General features: G+C 35.4%; 2 protein-coding genes across 2 annotated transcripts; both read left to right on the top strand.

Moving 5' to 3' along the window:
- The first annotated feature begins 841 nt into the window (after positions 1–841).
- Positions 842–2510, top strand: LOC140237251 (uncharacterized). The gene is made up of 3 exons (XM_072317196.1): positions 842–1007; positions 1592–1657; positions 2410–2510. The coding sequence occupies exons 1-3, from the start codon at positions 842–844 to the stop codon at positions 2442–2444; spliced, it is 267 nt and encodes an 88-aa protein (XP_072173297.1). The 3' UTR covers positions 2445–2510.
- A 9153-nt stretch (positions 2511–11663) lies between these two features.
- Positions 11664–13603, top strand: LOC140236926 (uncharacterized). The gene is made up of 3 exons (XM_072316864.1): positions 11664–11832; positions 12767–12832; positions 13447–13603. Exons 1-3 carry the CDS (start codon positions 11664–11666, stop codon positions 13476–13478), a joined length of 267 nt encoding a protein of 88 aa, XP_072172965.1. The 3' UTR covers positions 13479–13603.
- Positions 13604–17231: the final 3628 nt, after the last annotated feature.

The raw sequence follows: 17231 nt of genomic DNA, 5'->3' as shown, positions 1-17231 counted from the left end.
TTTCCTATAACTTAACATACATATTATGTTAGATTAAATCCATGATTTTTACTTTAACTTTGGTAATGGATAAGGGTATCTTGAGAATCTATGCCTGTCTTCCACAAAGAATGAACTCAACATCCTGTTGACTAACTTAATGCCAAACATTTCAGGCATCATTAACTCTTGTTACGGATCCTTGATATTGGCGGCATATTGATGAATAACAAGGATCGAGTGCACCTGTTTAGAAGACACCAGCAATTAGAGTTGATTCAAGTCACTTGTCTTCCCCTTATCCAGTTTTATCAGCTTTTGATTAAAATCTCTATTGTTGTAAACCACTCATGGTAGTGAAAAGGCGCAAAATGTATAAAAGCAGTTGGTTGTCTCGGCATCATCATCAGATTGCCGACCAACAGATCCAGAGGTGAGTTGAAGAAAATTTTCTCCAGTTGTTATCAGCATTACATGTGATTCAGCAGTCCTCTTCTAATAATATTTTCACATACTACACAATATACCATAATAGTACACTTCTCATATAGAGAGTCAACACCATCTGCACATGATTGTCGTTCCGACTGAAATTTTGATTAATCTTTCCATGTTATCAGATTCTACTCCGACGTTTTCCTTCAGTGTAAACCCGTTAGATCCCTTTCATTTTGAAATTAATCTTAATCTCAGTTAAAAGGCTGCACCTCTATACATATAGCCTCAATTGATTATGTCCATGTTGTACACACACAAAAAAAAAAATCGAACTTAAATGAGCCAACAGCAAATACTTTACCCTTTTCTTTCTTCTAGTTCATTCTCATCGCCAGCTGTATAAGCCAAACCCAAATCTACCACAATGGCCAAGGCTCTGTTCTTTGCTCTCGCTGCCATCCTCTTCGTCGCCGCCCTGGCCGACTTCGAGGAAGAGACCCAAGGCGACATCGAGTTCCTGAAGAGGGACCCCGAGATGCAGGAATACTTCATGGCCGAGAAGAGGGGAAGGAACATGAAGAAGTACAAGTGTGAGTATGCAAAAACACGTTAGGCTGCACTGGCGTCTTGATAATCAAATTATTTCATCATTCGAAATCCATTCTTTTTATAGCGATTGATACAGGTATATGCCAAAAATCCTACATGGTATCAACGAAATACCCGTTTTACCTACGTGTATGTAGTTGTATGCCTTTCCCATAGTAACATACGTTCATAACGCGAGCACACGCACACACACAGACACACACACACTTTACATAATGTTGCAATGCATCTTGATAACCAATGGAATTGTGAGTGGATTAGTATGACAATCGCTGTAAGCAGGGTGGACAGATACCTGAGGAAAACAAAAATCAACTTTGCACGGGATTAAAACTACACCTATTATAGAAATAGCGTATATAAGGGCAAGGCGAAATGAACTAAGCAAAATATAATATGTAGGCCTAGATGAAAGTATTATGGTCTGTTCAGTACTTTGTTACACCCTACTCAGTTTCACGAAGAACAGGACTTACGCCACTCAATTTGCAAGTCATAATGCACACTGCACCAATGTCGTCAACTCAGACCACTGATGTTCTCTGTTTTATTTCATTCCAAACAGACTGCGCCATGTTCAACCAGGACTGCTGGTGCTCAAGGAGGACCAGCAAGGTTGTCTTCTGCAACGGTGAGTTGCCATAGCAACATAGTGTCTTATGAAGAACATGCTCCTTTAAAACTTGCGGTGGGTTCATATTATGCTGATTATGAATCAATGGTCAGATGAATGGGCGAATTTTCATGAAAAAGAAAGAGTCATCTTGACACGGTCTCAGACCTTTATAAACACAATTTTATGTGGTAAGCAAGATTTTATGATGTCAGGATAACAGTGAAATATTCATAAAGGCAAAAGGGGCTATCCCGAAAATTCATTCAAAAACCTTCAAGGGCAAGGTGTGTATCATCAACTGTTGGATATTGTGCCGTTCGAGACATGAGGATATGAATGAAATGCTCAAAAATAGTCAATCCTATGATCGTGAATATACAGCTAGGGCGGTGAGTTGGCTCAGTCGGTAGCACGTCTGCCTCACGATCACGCGGCCTGGGATCGAACCCGAGTCTGGACTGAGCAATGTTGTGTGTAAGCATACCGTCCCCTCTAGAAAGAGGCAAAACACTCTGTCCCTAGGATAGGACATGAAATGGAGGTCCCGTGTATGAGAGAGTCACAGCTCATGAACGTAAAAGATCCCACTTCATTCATTCATCGCAAAGTGCAGGGTGTTTAACCCGGTGAAGTGGTCCCATCTCACATCCCAACTGGATCCAATGGAAGACCAGCTTCACGTATGGGCTATTCAGCCATCTTCTCAGATGGAAAAATGAACATACAAACAGCTACATAATGAATTTGTTCTGACCTCTCTTTGACAGGCGCCGGAAATGGCGGTGATATCAGCGGACTCTAAAACTCGTATCCGAGTCACGTGCCTGAGAAGCTGCTTCGGGATTGGACACACCCACAAATTGAAATCCTTCCGTCATCGCAAAGACCTCTATCTAGAGTGATACCATGTGGACATGGTTGCAAACCGCAAAGACAGAACTGATATTGAACTGCCATCCAATCGTGGCCAGTTACCATCTTAGAACATATCTTTACTGAAAAGTCTATGAATGTATAAAATCTTTTGGATGATGAATGTAGACAAGAATAAACGAAACTTCATGTGACAATGACATTCATGATTCAAGTTTGCTTGTTTTTTCAAAATCGAGTGTAATATGGATGTTCTGTCCGCTTGTTTGTGTGGTTGAGCCAACAAATAATGGTTTATGTTCGTGTGCAGTGTACTATGTGTCATTGCGTGTGTGTGTTTGTGTGTGTGTGTGCGTATGTGTGTGTGTGTGTGTTTATCCGTCTTTGTTTGAGCATAGATTATGTATGCGTTTATGATTGTTACCTAAAGGCGATACGAATACGTAGAGCTCCATGGTGACCGATATTCAAAGCAAGTACTAATCATAAACACAGTTGTCACTGCCCTTCAATGGCGCCAAATCTTCTCTACTCTCCTTGCAAAATTGAGTTTCGATAATATCCAACAAAGCAGTCTACAGAAAGAGAGGGAGAAAAAGAGTTTCTTAATTATAAAGTAATAAATTCCCCACAAATTATTAGTATCGTCATTAAGCATGCAGGATCATTTCAAATTCTTGAAATTTAAGAGAAGACTAGATGAAATTTTGATATCTTTTCTGATATTGGGGAGAAGACATAGGGATGAATCATGTTTAGATGACATTGACGTACATCAATATCAATTTAACAATCATCATTTCCATGTACGATCGACAACCATAATCGATTGTAATCACATCGCGATTATTTCGTTTATTCTAGACGCAATCGATATCACTTGTCTGACTCGACGTCCATGTCGTCTGGAAATGATATAAATGCCAGGTTTTCTCCGTCTGATTATCAAAATACCCGCTACGTCGACAGGTTCCAGTTCTGATCACTGACATTTTCTTCTGCCTGTTTAGCAGTTCGAGAGGTTCGTATTTTTGTTGAAAAATCCACCAACACTCTGTTGACTGTGCATAATGTTGACTTCTTTGCCCATAACTTGTTTGAAATTAGCAAAATAACCAACAGAGATGTACAGGTACATGTAATCTTACTCTGTTTACCTGTTCCTATATACATCCGTATATCTTCACTTATGGTAACATTTTCCTCGTATACACGGCCAAATAGTGTCTGTGCCTTACTATTGCTATGTTATGATTTATATTTTATAAGCATTCTAAAATTATTATAAGTATAGTTGATAGTATGCATGCATTTTCAGCATCATATACAATGATTAAATGTATACAATGCTTTATAGATGAATTTGATATTATCTTATTGGTAAATTGATGTTGCTGTTGTTTTCATTCCAGTGTTAGTTCCAGTTTTAGGGGAATATACTCTTTTCCATCGTTATTATTACTTCTTCTTTTTTGTTACCATGACAAAGTGTGCATTGCTTCTTTTTTTTTTGTTAAAATATAATTCGCGCATATATTTTATATTGTCTCCAATGAACTGTCCCTATCAGTTGAATGAAAGTCATATTGAGGCATGTACCGCTTTGAATTTTTTTTTTTTTTTGATGGAAATAAATAAGCTTTTGAATTGAATCCATTCACAGCGACACACTTGTTCCTATCATGGCGCTGAAGCTAGTGTCCCTGTTACTGGCATTTGCCCTGGTCGTTGCCGTCGTCGCTGACTTCGAAGATCTCGACGAGGAGACACTGGCTGATATCGACTTCATCAAGCGAGACCAGGAATTGCAGGACCTCTTCATGGCCGAGAAAAGGGGTGCCAATTTGAGGAAGTACCGATGTAAGTTCAACTTTGTAAATTATTCTATAAAGGTTTGCAGCCAATGTACGCAAAATTTTAGCAAAGAACATTCATGTTCATATATTGAAAGCTTAACATAACATTCCAATAGAATATTCTAAAAAGGAACTGGCTATCCAATTATATTTCCTTGTGGTTACTTAATAAGAAGTACTCGTCAAATTGACTGAATGTGAAACAGATGTAATCTAACTGAATACAAAAGTTGCTTAAATTATACTGTTACAGCTACATAACGAGAACAGATAATGTGGTGACGAAAACATGTAAGATGCAATCTGTGAGGAAATGTTTTCTTCAATGACTTTATCTACATTTCTTTTAACGGTTGTAACTGTTTTATAGGTATCCTTTGGTTAAAGTTCGAATATGCCGCAAATCTATCAATTTTTCATATATTCTTTCTATACTTTCTGTCATTCGGTGTTGCTACATTGTAACACACAGTATAAGATCCTGATGAGAGTAGCAGGTATTCTAAATTTCTCTAACTGTCTATTCCGTGGATAAGGCAATTGGCTCTGCTAGTGAAAAATCATGACAAAAGAAAACTCGCGACATTAGACAGCGCTGGGGTAACAATGGTTAATGCATTTTACGGTCTGTCAGACTTCAGACTTGTACTTGCTTGTGTAAAAGAAATGGTGTATCCTGCTAGGCAGGCAAATTCCGGGTTATGGTACTACCAGACAATCTATATATTCGAATCTGTTTATTTTACTGATTTCATGTTGAAACAACTGTTCACAGTACTAAACACCATCAGAAACACTATTATGCAATCGCACACCAGATTTGGTGATTTCGCGTAGAGTTAATCATGACATTTTGCAAAAAGAACACTAATGAAGAAAAAAATACTTCTATATAATAATCATCTGGTGGTGTCCGTTTTTTTCGAAGGTCCGTTATTCTGAAACAAATTTCAGGTACCAAGAGGATCTTTTTTTAATCCGAAAATGAATAATGGTTGTTGTTCCGAAAATGAAATAAATTTCGTTTAATCGAAAACGAAATAAGGCTTGAAATGAAAGAAAGAAAAAAAACCCAAAGAGATTAACGAATCTTCGGAGTAACACACCTTATTTCATTTTCGAAATCAAAGAACCTTCGGAATAACGAACTGTAACCGACAGTGAATTATCGATTCATTAAATCTTGAGACACATCAAGAAAACTTGATATCGGTAAAAAAGATATGAATGTATTTTAAATATTCATTTAATGCCACAGATATCAAGACGTGTACAAACGCATGCAGGAGATAAGGCAGTTGAATTGGGTTCATCCAAAGAGACAAACGCCAACAAGTCATACCGCCTATGAGTTCGAAACTGAAAAAAAAAAAGGTCCATGAATCATACGCCGTACGAGTCATACAGCCCATGGGCTCAACATTATAGGCAAATATTAAGCCCATGAGTTTGACAGTAGGTAAATAAGACCAATGAGCTCGACACTAGACAAAAACGGCCCACGATTTCGACATTACATCACGGCGGTTAATGGTCAGTATCGTGGGCCTTTTTTGTTTTGTTTAGTGTAGAACTCGTGGGCCTAATTGTTTGCGTAGTGCAGAGCTCATGGGCAGTATGACTCGTAGGTATCGAACTAGTGACGTGAACCCGTTGAATTTACATTCAATAGATACAGGCCTAGCAAGATATGTTTTTTTGTTTTTTTTTAGATATGTTTTTAAGACTATTTTTTAGTTTTGCACCAAAACAGCAACAAGCAGAAACTCTATCAGGGGAAAATCCTGTGCTTATGCAATACACATATGTATTTATGTATGTATGTATGTATATATATATATATATACATACATACAGATATATATATATATATATGTATATATATATATATATATTTATATATATATATACATATAATTGTACGCACAGAATTTTACAAGAGCAATCAGTATGTCTGGTATTTTACAAGTAAATGCACTAATTACGCATGAGTTTGTGTGAACATGTTGAGATCATGTGTTATAAAGTTTCTTAATATCCCATCCTACAGTCTGCCCAACCTACACCCAGGACTGTTGGTGTAACAGAAAGACAAGCCGAGTCGTCTACTGCAGCGGTTAGTGTCAATGTTTTTTATTATTCTTCTTTTAAAGAGGCATAGGGAATTGGAAAAGATTATAGAGGAGTGTCTCCAGAGATAGAATAGTTCATGAGGAGAAGAGAATGGTGACACGTTGAATTGGGCGCTCGTGAAAAGATCTGCGGACAGAAGGATGAAAAAACATTTCACAATGTCATTCAGAAGAAATTAAAAAAAAAAAGATAGAGAAAATAAGCGAAAGCAAAAGTTGACTACTCTACGTGTATAAACGCTTATCTTTGGAAAATGTTACAACTTCTTTGTCAGTATCACAGGTCATGTTTCCGCTTAAGTAATCATTATTAACGGGTTTCAGTGTCTCGGAATTAGTATATTCATCAAAATTACTTCAAAGTGTTCGAATACGGTAAACTTAACATTGCGACAGATGCACCGTACCTACATGTGCAGAAACCATGTTGATGTGACACACTCCATTGGACAATTGTTGGATACGGATGACGTACGAATGACTGATTGGATGATATTTCTTTTTCCTCCTAGGAAGCGGGAAAGGCTACGGCGTGTAAAGCTGCCTGTCAGTGAAAGCATCGTCTGAGCAACGTAAAACATACTACACTCTCCATATCTGAATTTTTCATGCGACCTATTTAGTTCTGTAACTGAAATTTTATTTGGTATCCATGCATCACAAACAATGCAAGCAGATTTCTAGTCTTACTGCTTTGGAAAGATGATATGTAATTACGTTTGGGTTTTTTTTTTCTCTCTCTCTCTCTGTTTCCGTGCACAGTTGTTTCATTCCCTATTTTTCTCGTGTTTTCCGTCCTTCACTATCAAGGAAAAAATGCATTGTATTTGATATAAGTCAACTAGGGCCATAGGCCCTAGTTAGGAAAATGACATAAGTGTATTTAACTTGTTATAAATTATTAAGTGTAATCGTTCGTAAGAGTTGACTGTGTAAGATCGATTGAATGCCCAATTTATGGACGTTTATCCACAAGCAACTGACCTTGAATTACAAAAAGAAACATGATATGTAATATCCTAAGAACTCTGCTGGCAGTATTTCAAAAGGAAGCTATTAAAACAAACATTTGATTTCAAAACTTAGTGATACAAACTCGCAACAGATACCAAAATTGACTTCATTGTAAGGAAAAGATAATGCACTTGCAGTCTCAAAATGTAGATTTTTGTGTTTGAGCTTGATTTTGAACTTACTTTTTTGGAGGTTTTGAATTCTCTCTCTCTCTCTCTCTCTTATCCACTTTTGCCCTAAATCAAATTAGTTTTAGCTATGCGAAGCTTGAAATTGATTGGTTAATTTCGGACACTTTATTCACTTTTCCTAGACGGCTATTATGGAAGGGTAACACATAATTTCATTGTGTGGCGTTGTGGATTACGAAAAAAAAAAATGAAGAAAAGGTCATGGATAGCTGCAGCTAAGTTTCATTACATATTGGCAATGATTAAAATGCATCGGATGTATGTATAGTCGGTTAGGCAGTGCAATAAAGAAATGACCTTCTGTATTTCATTTGTTCATAATTGTCTATCATGTGTCGTCAATATTTTCAGCCATTCCAGTATACAATAAATACTATCCCAAAAAATCAATGTCATCTTTGCTGTTAATAAACTCAGACGTAAAGTTCATTTCATTGTCTGAATCCTTGGTTATCTGATTGTATCGACCAAAGCTTTGTTAGCAATGAGTATCAAACAATCATTTAAGAAAAGGCTTTATGAAGGGAGCGTATTCAAGTCTGAACATTTATGTATGTGTGCCACCGTTGCGCTGTGACTTCCGTGAATTTTAATTAATACCTTTTCCCTATTGACCCAGATGAAGACAGTAATGAAACAGAAATACTGTAATATCGCTCCTGTGCATCATGTATGGATGTAAAATGAAAACGATCAATACGAAAGCTCATTAGTGAAAAGGTCGAATATGTGTTACTTTGATCAATGACTATACGACAAAGTCAATGAAATGTAAAACACAATAACTATGCAACATTTTAAATGATTTTTTTTCTAGACCAACATTGATTATGTTCTAAATGTCGAGATCTTCAATGTGAGTTCTCATTTGGGGAATACCAAAATGAGGCAACACTTTTATTACTGTAGACTAGGTGATGCTTATGTGGACGAGATGATTCTATTTTCTTGGTTTCCTTATTGTTCAGCTCTTTGACAGAAATTGCATGTTTGACGAAGTTATAGCACGTGAATTATCAAATATTACGAAATTGATGTAAAACAGGAATACCGTTTAAAAGAGTTTCTGTACCATGACTCATTGAGATAACACACAACCACACCACGCGCGCGCGCGCGCGCGCGCACACACACACACACACAGACACGAACACACACATATACATACACAAACCGAACAGGCAAACCAGCTAAACATTTTCACGGTAATCTAACAACAGATAAGGAGGCATGGGGTAAGAATAAAAAAGCTGTGGAAATATTTGGAACAGGAATCTAACAAAAGGTGTCAAATTAATGATTGTGATGATATGTGTGTCTGTGAGTGTGTGTGTGCTGTGAATGAAAAACAGCGCTGGTTCTGATTAAATCAATGATGTCGGCGAAATATTTACAAAGAGATATCAACTTAGTATAGGTCAATTACTATGAAGTACAATTGATAACGTATAGAAGCTGATCGTCTTTGTAAGATAAGAGTATCATTCTGTCATGAACTCGCATTCATTATCATTGAATAAAATGATTAAAAAGAAGAAAGATTGAGCTTGATAACCTATCAATATGAAGCAAAATTCGCTCTGCGTTTGTATCTAAGTTACCAAAATGATGTCCTAGGTAATGATTGTGGATTTTAAAGGGGAAAAATAATTTCATTTCATTTCATTTATTTCATTTCCAACAACATTTTCATACACAAAATAACACAACATCAATGCAATGTAGTAACAAAGAAAAATACGTGAAGTTGACAATACTACGCATCACAAAAGCAAAGTAAACAATGAAAATTGAATTGGAACTAAAGTTGCAGGAAATGTCTCCTCCATTTCCTGCAACTTTAGTTTCAATTCAATTTTCATTGTTTACTTTGCTTTTGTGATGCGTAGTATTGTCAACTTCACGTATTTTTCTTTGTTACTACATTGCATTGATGTTGTGTTATTTTGTGTATGAAAATGTTGTTGGAAATGAAATAAATGAAATGAAATGAAATTATTTTTCCCCTTTAAAATCCACAATCATTACCTAGGACATCATTTTGGTAACTTAGATACAAACGCAGAGCGAATTTTGCTTCATATTGATAGGTTATCAAGCTCAATCTTTCTTCTTTTTAATCATTTTATTCAACATGCTCATTGAATAATATCGATAATGTTTATGGCTTCTTCGTAGATTCTTGATTATTTCATGACTTAAGATAGGAGTAACCCAGAGACAAAAAAAAAAAGCCTTTTGTCGAGGTTTATGTGTACAATAGGCTTGTAGATTCACTCTAGTGTGAATGTCAACATCAATTTCAGTTTATTTCTGCAACTTTTTAAGTACAGTAATACAGTCTACAAGCCATAATACAACAATGTCAATAAACAGAGGATTTTTGTTGATACTAAGTTCAAATGGAAAAATCATAATTTCATAAACATTCAATCGATCATTTACATGCAAGATAATATATAAGATTATTTTAGAATTAGACGATCATTTTCTCTTTCATTGCAAAGCTGAAAGCTTGTGTATAGGGGGCGTACCAATAAAGCGTACATAATGATGCCAGATGAAAATAGACAACCTTTTCTTCAAAACAAAACAACTGCAAAATATTCTTTATGATTTACGTACAAACGTCTTCTTCCATTAAGAGACTAATGGGATGGTAATGCTATCCTGCCGAGGAAGTTACGATTGATGTCTCAATATCATGATCAATGTTTCACTGCACGCAATCGCACAGTTTGATAATTTTGACTCCATATGCTTATTGTCATTAACCGGACAGACATCTGCTCCATAGTTCGTTAGATATGCCTAATTCTGGTCTATTCATTATGAAGACTGTTTTACAGCTTTTCATTTTTGTCTCTTTTTTTCGTTTTAATACTTTTTTTTTAATCCTTGAAGAGCTCTTCATGATTATTGCAAGAAATCAAAATTAGCACAGAAATTTTCTATAAATACAGCGAAGTCAGTCTAGACGATACCAGTAGTGTGCTCAATCCCGATCCTACAACTATTCCACAGCATAAGGTAAGAATTTGTTCCTTTGCAATACTTTTATTTGTTTGTATTTCATATTTCGTATTTCGTACGGACATTAAAAGGCATAAAGTGTCAAAAAAAAAAAACCACTAATTACCTTCTTGTATGACCAAGTAATTTCGAATTGATAACTTCAACCATATCTTCATTCCTAGAAATAAAAGCATAATCATCAATAAAAAAAAAATGATTTCAATATTATGGCTTTGCAGTCATGCGCCACGTGTGACATTTCCAATGATAATATAATCCGCAAAACAAGGCGTTGACAATACACAGTAAACAAGTATTAAAAGTGATCGAAATTCGTTGCTTCACTGATGAATCGTTGGTTGTCTGTAGAAAAAAAAAATTATTTTTAAGATTTTGTTATTAGTACATCACTCTGTTCATTCTCTTCCCCTCGTATACCTACCCGACTCTAATACTCAAATACAATCCGCCGCGAAGTCTACATGGTCTACATCATTCATCATCAGATATGCATTGTTACTCCAAACACCCAGAGTAAGACATCGATGGGGTGATCGTGCTTTCTCCATTATGGGACGTAAATTGTGGAATCAGTTACATATTCAGGAAGGGCAACTGTCATCTATACAGAAACAAAATCTACAAAATGCAAACTTAAAAAGTATCTGTTCCTCTCACACAGAGGATTATAACTATATACAATTTATAATGTTTATCTGGTATGCGTTTATTTGTTGTTTGCCATTTACTTTTCTGTTGTCATGTTTGTACATGTGTTGTATTCATCTTTTCATTTTTTTTTTAAAACGTTATGAGCATCGAAACGATTAAGGTGGATCAGTGCGCTATACAAGTAGCCACTATTATTATCATCATTACTATCATCATGCATCTCGTTTGGCCACACATCCTATGACCTAGCCACAAAACCTGACTCAAGATGGCAAAGGCTCTCTTCTTCGCCCTGGCTGTCGTGCTCATTGTCGCCGCCGTCGCCGAATTTGAGATGGAGGACGAGACCGCCGACATCGAGTTCCTGAAGAGGGATCCTGAGATGCAGGATTTCTTCATGGCTGAGAAGAGGGGAAGGAACATGAAGAAGTACAAGTGTAAGTAGATGGAGAAGTACTAAAGTTCCACCTTTTGTTTTTATAGATTTATTTTTTTGATTTCGTATTATTGCAACGTGTAATCTAATGCATTCTTGGATGAAGAGAAACAAGATTTTTATTTTCTTCCTGAGGAATATCTATCTGTGAAAATTTTACTCTTAGCTCCTTTTCCTACACATCGCCTTATGTTTAGTTGTGAAACCCTGGTCCACGAAATAAAAATACGCAAATGATTCAAAATGTTACAATTTTGTGATATGACCATGGGGGGGGGGGGAGATGTAAGTACAACACATTATCGTTATCATTATTATTATTATTTTTATCATTATTATTATCATTATTGTTATTATTATTATTATTATTATCATTATTATTATTATTTCTATTATTATCATTATTGTTATTATTGTTATTATCATTATTATTATTATTTTTATTATTATCATTATTGTTATTATTATTATTATTATTATTATTGTTATTATCATTATTATCATTGTTATTATCATTACTATTTTTTATTAGTCCAGGTAAAGAATATAGGATGCATCATGTGGAACATAAGCAGTTTTTTTATTTACTTTCAAAATGCTGATAACATAGAAGTGAATAGATTTTGTCAACAAAATTTTGAAAGAAACGGGGAATGCGATGGGGGAAAAATCAAATCAAATCAAATCAAATCAAACATTGGGAAAGCTTAAAAAACTGATCGAATGCACCGGTGTCTCACATTTACACTTTATCGGAGTGGGGGATGATAGTTATACAGTTAAGGTGATGAGAATATTCTACTTTGATTTTAGCTCACGCAATTTAAAACATCAGGTTAATTCCATTTTATTCAAGAGCATTTGAAGTGCAATAAGAGCATTGTTCTCGAATCATTCAAAGGGTACTGATTTCATTAATCTGGTTTTCATCTCAGACTGCGGACAGGGCAACCAGAACTGCTGGTGCAGCAGAAGGAACGGCAGGATTGTTTTCTGCAGTGGTAAGTTTGCTTGAACAACCTAACAACCAAGGGATAGAATGTAGAGAAAGCTCTCCTTTGCGTCATGTTTTGCTTCGATCTCACGCTATAAATCTCCCCCGCATATCTAGAGTCATTGAGAAAAAAATCGCGAATGAACTGGCACATGACCCTAAAAGCGAATTTTACATGCGTCTTTTGCGAGTCCATCCGATGTAATCGCCCACGATGATGTACCATCAATAATGAGTGGTTGCTTCATACGCAGTTTTAGGGGCTTCCCCATTTTAGCGCTGGGATGGGACTGCACTAAGTCAACTTCAAAGACAAGTAGAAGTAGACCTACGGTATTTTGGGGCAGTTTATGCTTTCTCTACATAATTGGAAATGGTAATGTTTACATTGGATGGCATTAATTCATGGAATACCAGGGAATATTGCACTCGTTAGGACAAATATTCCCTGGTGTCCCATTCATAGCCATCCAATATAATATAAACATCGTGTTATAATGACAATGACTTGTTTTCTTTCGAGTTCAGTTGTCACATTTTGACTGCTTATTTCATCATTGTGTGTGTGTTAGATGAGAAACATGTCCACTTCTGTTCTATCTTCTTTCTGCCTTTATGCAGGTGCTGGAGATGGCTCAGGTATCACCCAATAAACATGAGCAAATCAACCACGTGACCGAAAATTCTGGAACACCAAGACCATAGATATTTTGGAGAGGGAACCGTCGACTTCGATTCCAGAAGACAATCTTTCTTACCGAATTAGCTCTCTTGGTTTGTTCGGCATGTTCATTTGCCATAGACGGATTGTCATCATCCTTGCAGCCCGTTTACTCGATGAAAACCGAACTGAACAATACATCTGATTACACAGTCACTCAATGCTTGTTTCATTTGTCTTTATTAGTCACCCCTTGTGAATGATAATGTGCATGTGAAGTGATGGAATTGTGCAATGGAAGCACACCACTGAGGTATACCGTGTTGGAGAAAGTGGTAACTATACCACGGGAACAAAAGATAACATGACATGTAACAAGGAAAATGCAGCACATAGAAAGTACAAAAAGACAGAGAAAGATTTTTTTATAAAAAAAAGCAGCATGGTATTTTTTAAGAAGAACAATCCAAATTCATGTCTTTGTGTGAGATCACACGTGTGTTTGTTTGTGCTTGAGTGAATGCGTATGAACGACTGGAGGAAACCAAAAAGAAATGGAAAAATGAGTGCGTGATTGTTCGGCACTTGTCAAAAAAGATATAAATAAAAGATTACAGTTTATTCGAATAAAAGATTACAGTTTATTCGAATAGAAATAAGCATTCGAGAACAAACTGTGAACAAACTGTGCACACATACGACACAGGACAGGAAGATGAAATAATTCTATTCAATTCAATTCATTTTAATTCAATTCAATTAAATTCAGTTCAGTTGTACTCTCTTTCCATCAAACAAAAAGTATTACGACTCCACTGTTCATTTGCCATAGACAAATTGTCGTCATCCTTGCCCGTTTACTCGATGAAAAACGAACTGAACAATACATCTGATTACACAGTCACCGAATGCTTGCTTCATTTGTCTTTATTATTCGCTCCTTGTGAATTATATTGTGGGCATGTGAAGTGATGGAATTGTGCGATGGAAGCACACCACTTAAACATACCGCATTTGAAGAAAGTGGTTACTACCACGGGAACAAAAGATAACACGACATGTAATAAGGAAAATACAGAACATAGAAAGTACAGGAAGAGAGAGGGCGAGAAAAAGAAAGAGAGAGAGAAAAGAAATGGAGTATGGTAAGGAGAAGGTGAATATTCAAGTCTGGTGAGTTTTTGTGTGAAATTGCACGTGTGTACATATTGGTGCATGACTGAGTGCGCATGGAGGAAACCAATAAGAAATGGAAAAAGGAGTGCGTATAAACTGTTCGACTCTATGACTTGTAATATATTATATATATATATATATATACATATATATACATATATATATATATATATATATATATATATATATATACATATATATACATATATATATATATCATATATATTTATATATACATATATATATATATATATATATATATATATATATATATAAAACAGTTTAAGTGAATAGAAACATTAACATCCGTCACACTGTAAGCAAACTGTGCACACATACGACACAGGACAGGAGGATGAAATAATTCAGTTCAATTCAAAATTTAATTCTACTCTAGGTTCCATCAAACAAAAGGTAATAGGTCTCCACCCTATATTATAAAAGCTATACATTTGTCGATCCATATTGTTTCACAATTTGAAAAAAAGTTCAATTCAGAAAGTATACCACAAAATTACATTACGAATATGAGAAAACAGTGCACACTTTGCAATGGTGCCAAAGAGAGTAAATATAGCGATGGAAAAGAGTCATCCTATGAGTATAGGAGATAGTAAGACATAATAACAGTAACATATACGACTATGCATTAATCTATGTACCGTTAAGAGCATTCGATAATTGACATACGAGGATATGATGCTTATAATATAAAAACATACTGTAAACACTACTTACTTTCAAGTATAGCGAAAGTACAACCTTAAAGTAAGATAACATTGTTACGACACAGACACTATTCATTGAGCCACGTGTACCAGGAAAATATGGTGACAAGGGCCCTGTTTTATGAAGAGTTAAAATTGATTGATTTCACCTTTAAGTCTATGGCAGTCTCTGTGGTAAGGAAATTTAAAATCGATTTTATCTTTTGATAAAACGTGGCCAAGAACATCGATACACACAAGGACACACAGGTGGTCACGTTGTCAAGTGATGAAGAAAGGACAACAAGAGAAAAGAACACAATGACACTACAGCACAACGGAGAACGAGGAGAAAAGAGCAGGAGCAGAAAAGAAATTAAAGAAATGACGTATGTTGACTCTGTTAGAACTGTTGAAAGTAAGAAGGTATCACATAAACGATTTAATCATGATCTATATTGTATGACTGTAGGAGACAAAAATATTTAAGTTCATATCTAAATGTATTGAAATTAAACAATTATTTTCAGCTGTTGACTAGCTTATTCTAAAATCTGGGTCCAGTATGATAATGATGATAATAATCATGATAATGATAATAATATTAATAATAGTAACAATAATGATATTAATATTAATAATAATAATAATAATAATAATAATAATAGTGATACAGGGTAATTAAAATGCACCTATTCCAATTGACTAATGGGAAAGAATGAATTATGAAATACGAAAATCATTACAAGCACAAACAATTGTCTACACCTACATGGAAGTATAAAGTAAAAGGATGAAACAACAATGAAAAATATGAAATTACATAATGTCCATATAAATCCAACGGAAAACAGTTTTAAACAAATGAGTCTTGAGGGCAGTTTTCAAACAGTTAACATTCGAAACGTAACGGATAGCTTAAGGCAACTGATTCCACAGGTAATTTCAATATGTGCAAACGACCGATCCCCCATGATTTCTTAGTTTTTGGAACAGGTAACCCCACATTAATATTGTACTCTGCGGCAGATCCGTGTATGCAGTGAAAACCAACAGGTACCAACATTCAACAGGTAACCAATGCAGTTAGGATAGAACGGGGGTAATGTGAGTATGAACAATGTATTTTGGGCATGAACAGTTCTTATTATCAATACAAAGATAGAATTCATTGAATCGTCGTGCGGGGCATAGTTGTGTATGTAACTATTTCGACGAAATACATCCTGAAATATTTTGGTGGGTGATTAAAACATAAAGTGGCCAAAATCAAATGAACACAAATCTTTTATTTTCAGACTTGTATATTTTGAAAACAAAACAAACAAAAACACCAGCGGGGAAGAAAAAAACGAATCGAAACAAAATTTAATACAATTCATTTATTTCACTAATCGCGACAAAAAAAAAAAAATACCAGAGATGTCCATTCGTTTTCCTTAAAATTTTGACTACTTTTAGGGTAGACTAATCTTAAGGCCTATATTTACCACATCAAGCAGAAAGTATCTTATTTTTCATTCATTGGCTACCATGGCTAAGTGTTTAATTCCAGCTGCCGTCTACAAAGATGTCTGAAATGCTCCTGTTTAGCTGGCATAATGTGAAGCATAAATCCCGACCACATTAGATATTGTCTGGCCTTCTCGCGCCTGTAAGTTGGATAGTAATAAAGATAATAATGCTATTATTACTCGTACCTGTAGCAATGACATGTATCAATACACTTTCATGTCGAAAAGACATCTAGTAAAAGTATGATAACACTTTTATGCAAGCGATAAGAACAAGACCAAGATTACATGAAACAATACGTGGTATTGGTATTGCCAATGTGTTGTATTCTTTAAAGAAAAGCATGT

The sequence above is a fragment of the Diadema setosum genome, chromosome 13 (assembly GCF_964275005.1).
Source record: "Diadema setosum chromosome 13, eeDiaSeto1, whole genome shotgun sequence".
Classification (NCBI taxonomy): domain Eukaryota; kingdom Metazoa; phylum Echinodermata; class Echinoidea; order Diadematoida; family Diadematidae; genus Diadema; species Diadema setosum.
The sequence above is the reverse complement of the archived record's forward strand: the minus strand, read 5'-3'. Positions and strand labels throughout refer to the sequence as shown.

What these genes read in the sequence shown, in the direction of transcription:
- LOC140237251 (XM_072317196.1), top strand. Translation starts at nt 842, where the DNA reads ATGGCCAAGGCTCTGTTCTTTGCTCTCGCTGCCATCCTCTTCGTCGCC. An exon ending in GAACATGAAGAAGTACAAGT is followed by an intron (nt 1,008 to 1,591) that starts GTGAGTATGCAA and finishes CATTCCAAACAG; the next exon opens with ACTGCGCCATGTTCAACCAG. An exon ending in CAAGGTTGTCTTCTGCAACG is followed by an intron (nt 1,658 to 2,409) that starts GTGAGTTGCCAT and finishes TCTCTTTGACAG; the next exon opens with GCGCCGGAAATGGCGGTGAT.
- LOC140236926 (XM_072316864.1), top strand. Translation starts at nt 11,664, where the DNA reads ATGGCAAAGGCTCTCTTCTTCGCCCTGGCTGTCGTGCTCATTGTCGCC. An exon ending in GAACATGAAGAAGTACAAGT is followed by an intron (nt 11,833 to 12,766) that starts GTAAGTAGATGG and finishes TTTTCATCTCAG; the next exon opens with ACTGCGGACAGGGCAACCAG. An exon ending in CAGGATTGTTTTCTGCAGTG is followed by an intron (nt 12,833 to 13,446) that starts GTAAGTTTGCTT and finishes GCCTTTATGCAG; the next exon opens with GTGCTGGAGATGGCTCAGGT.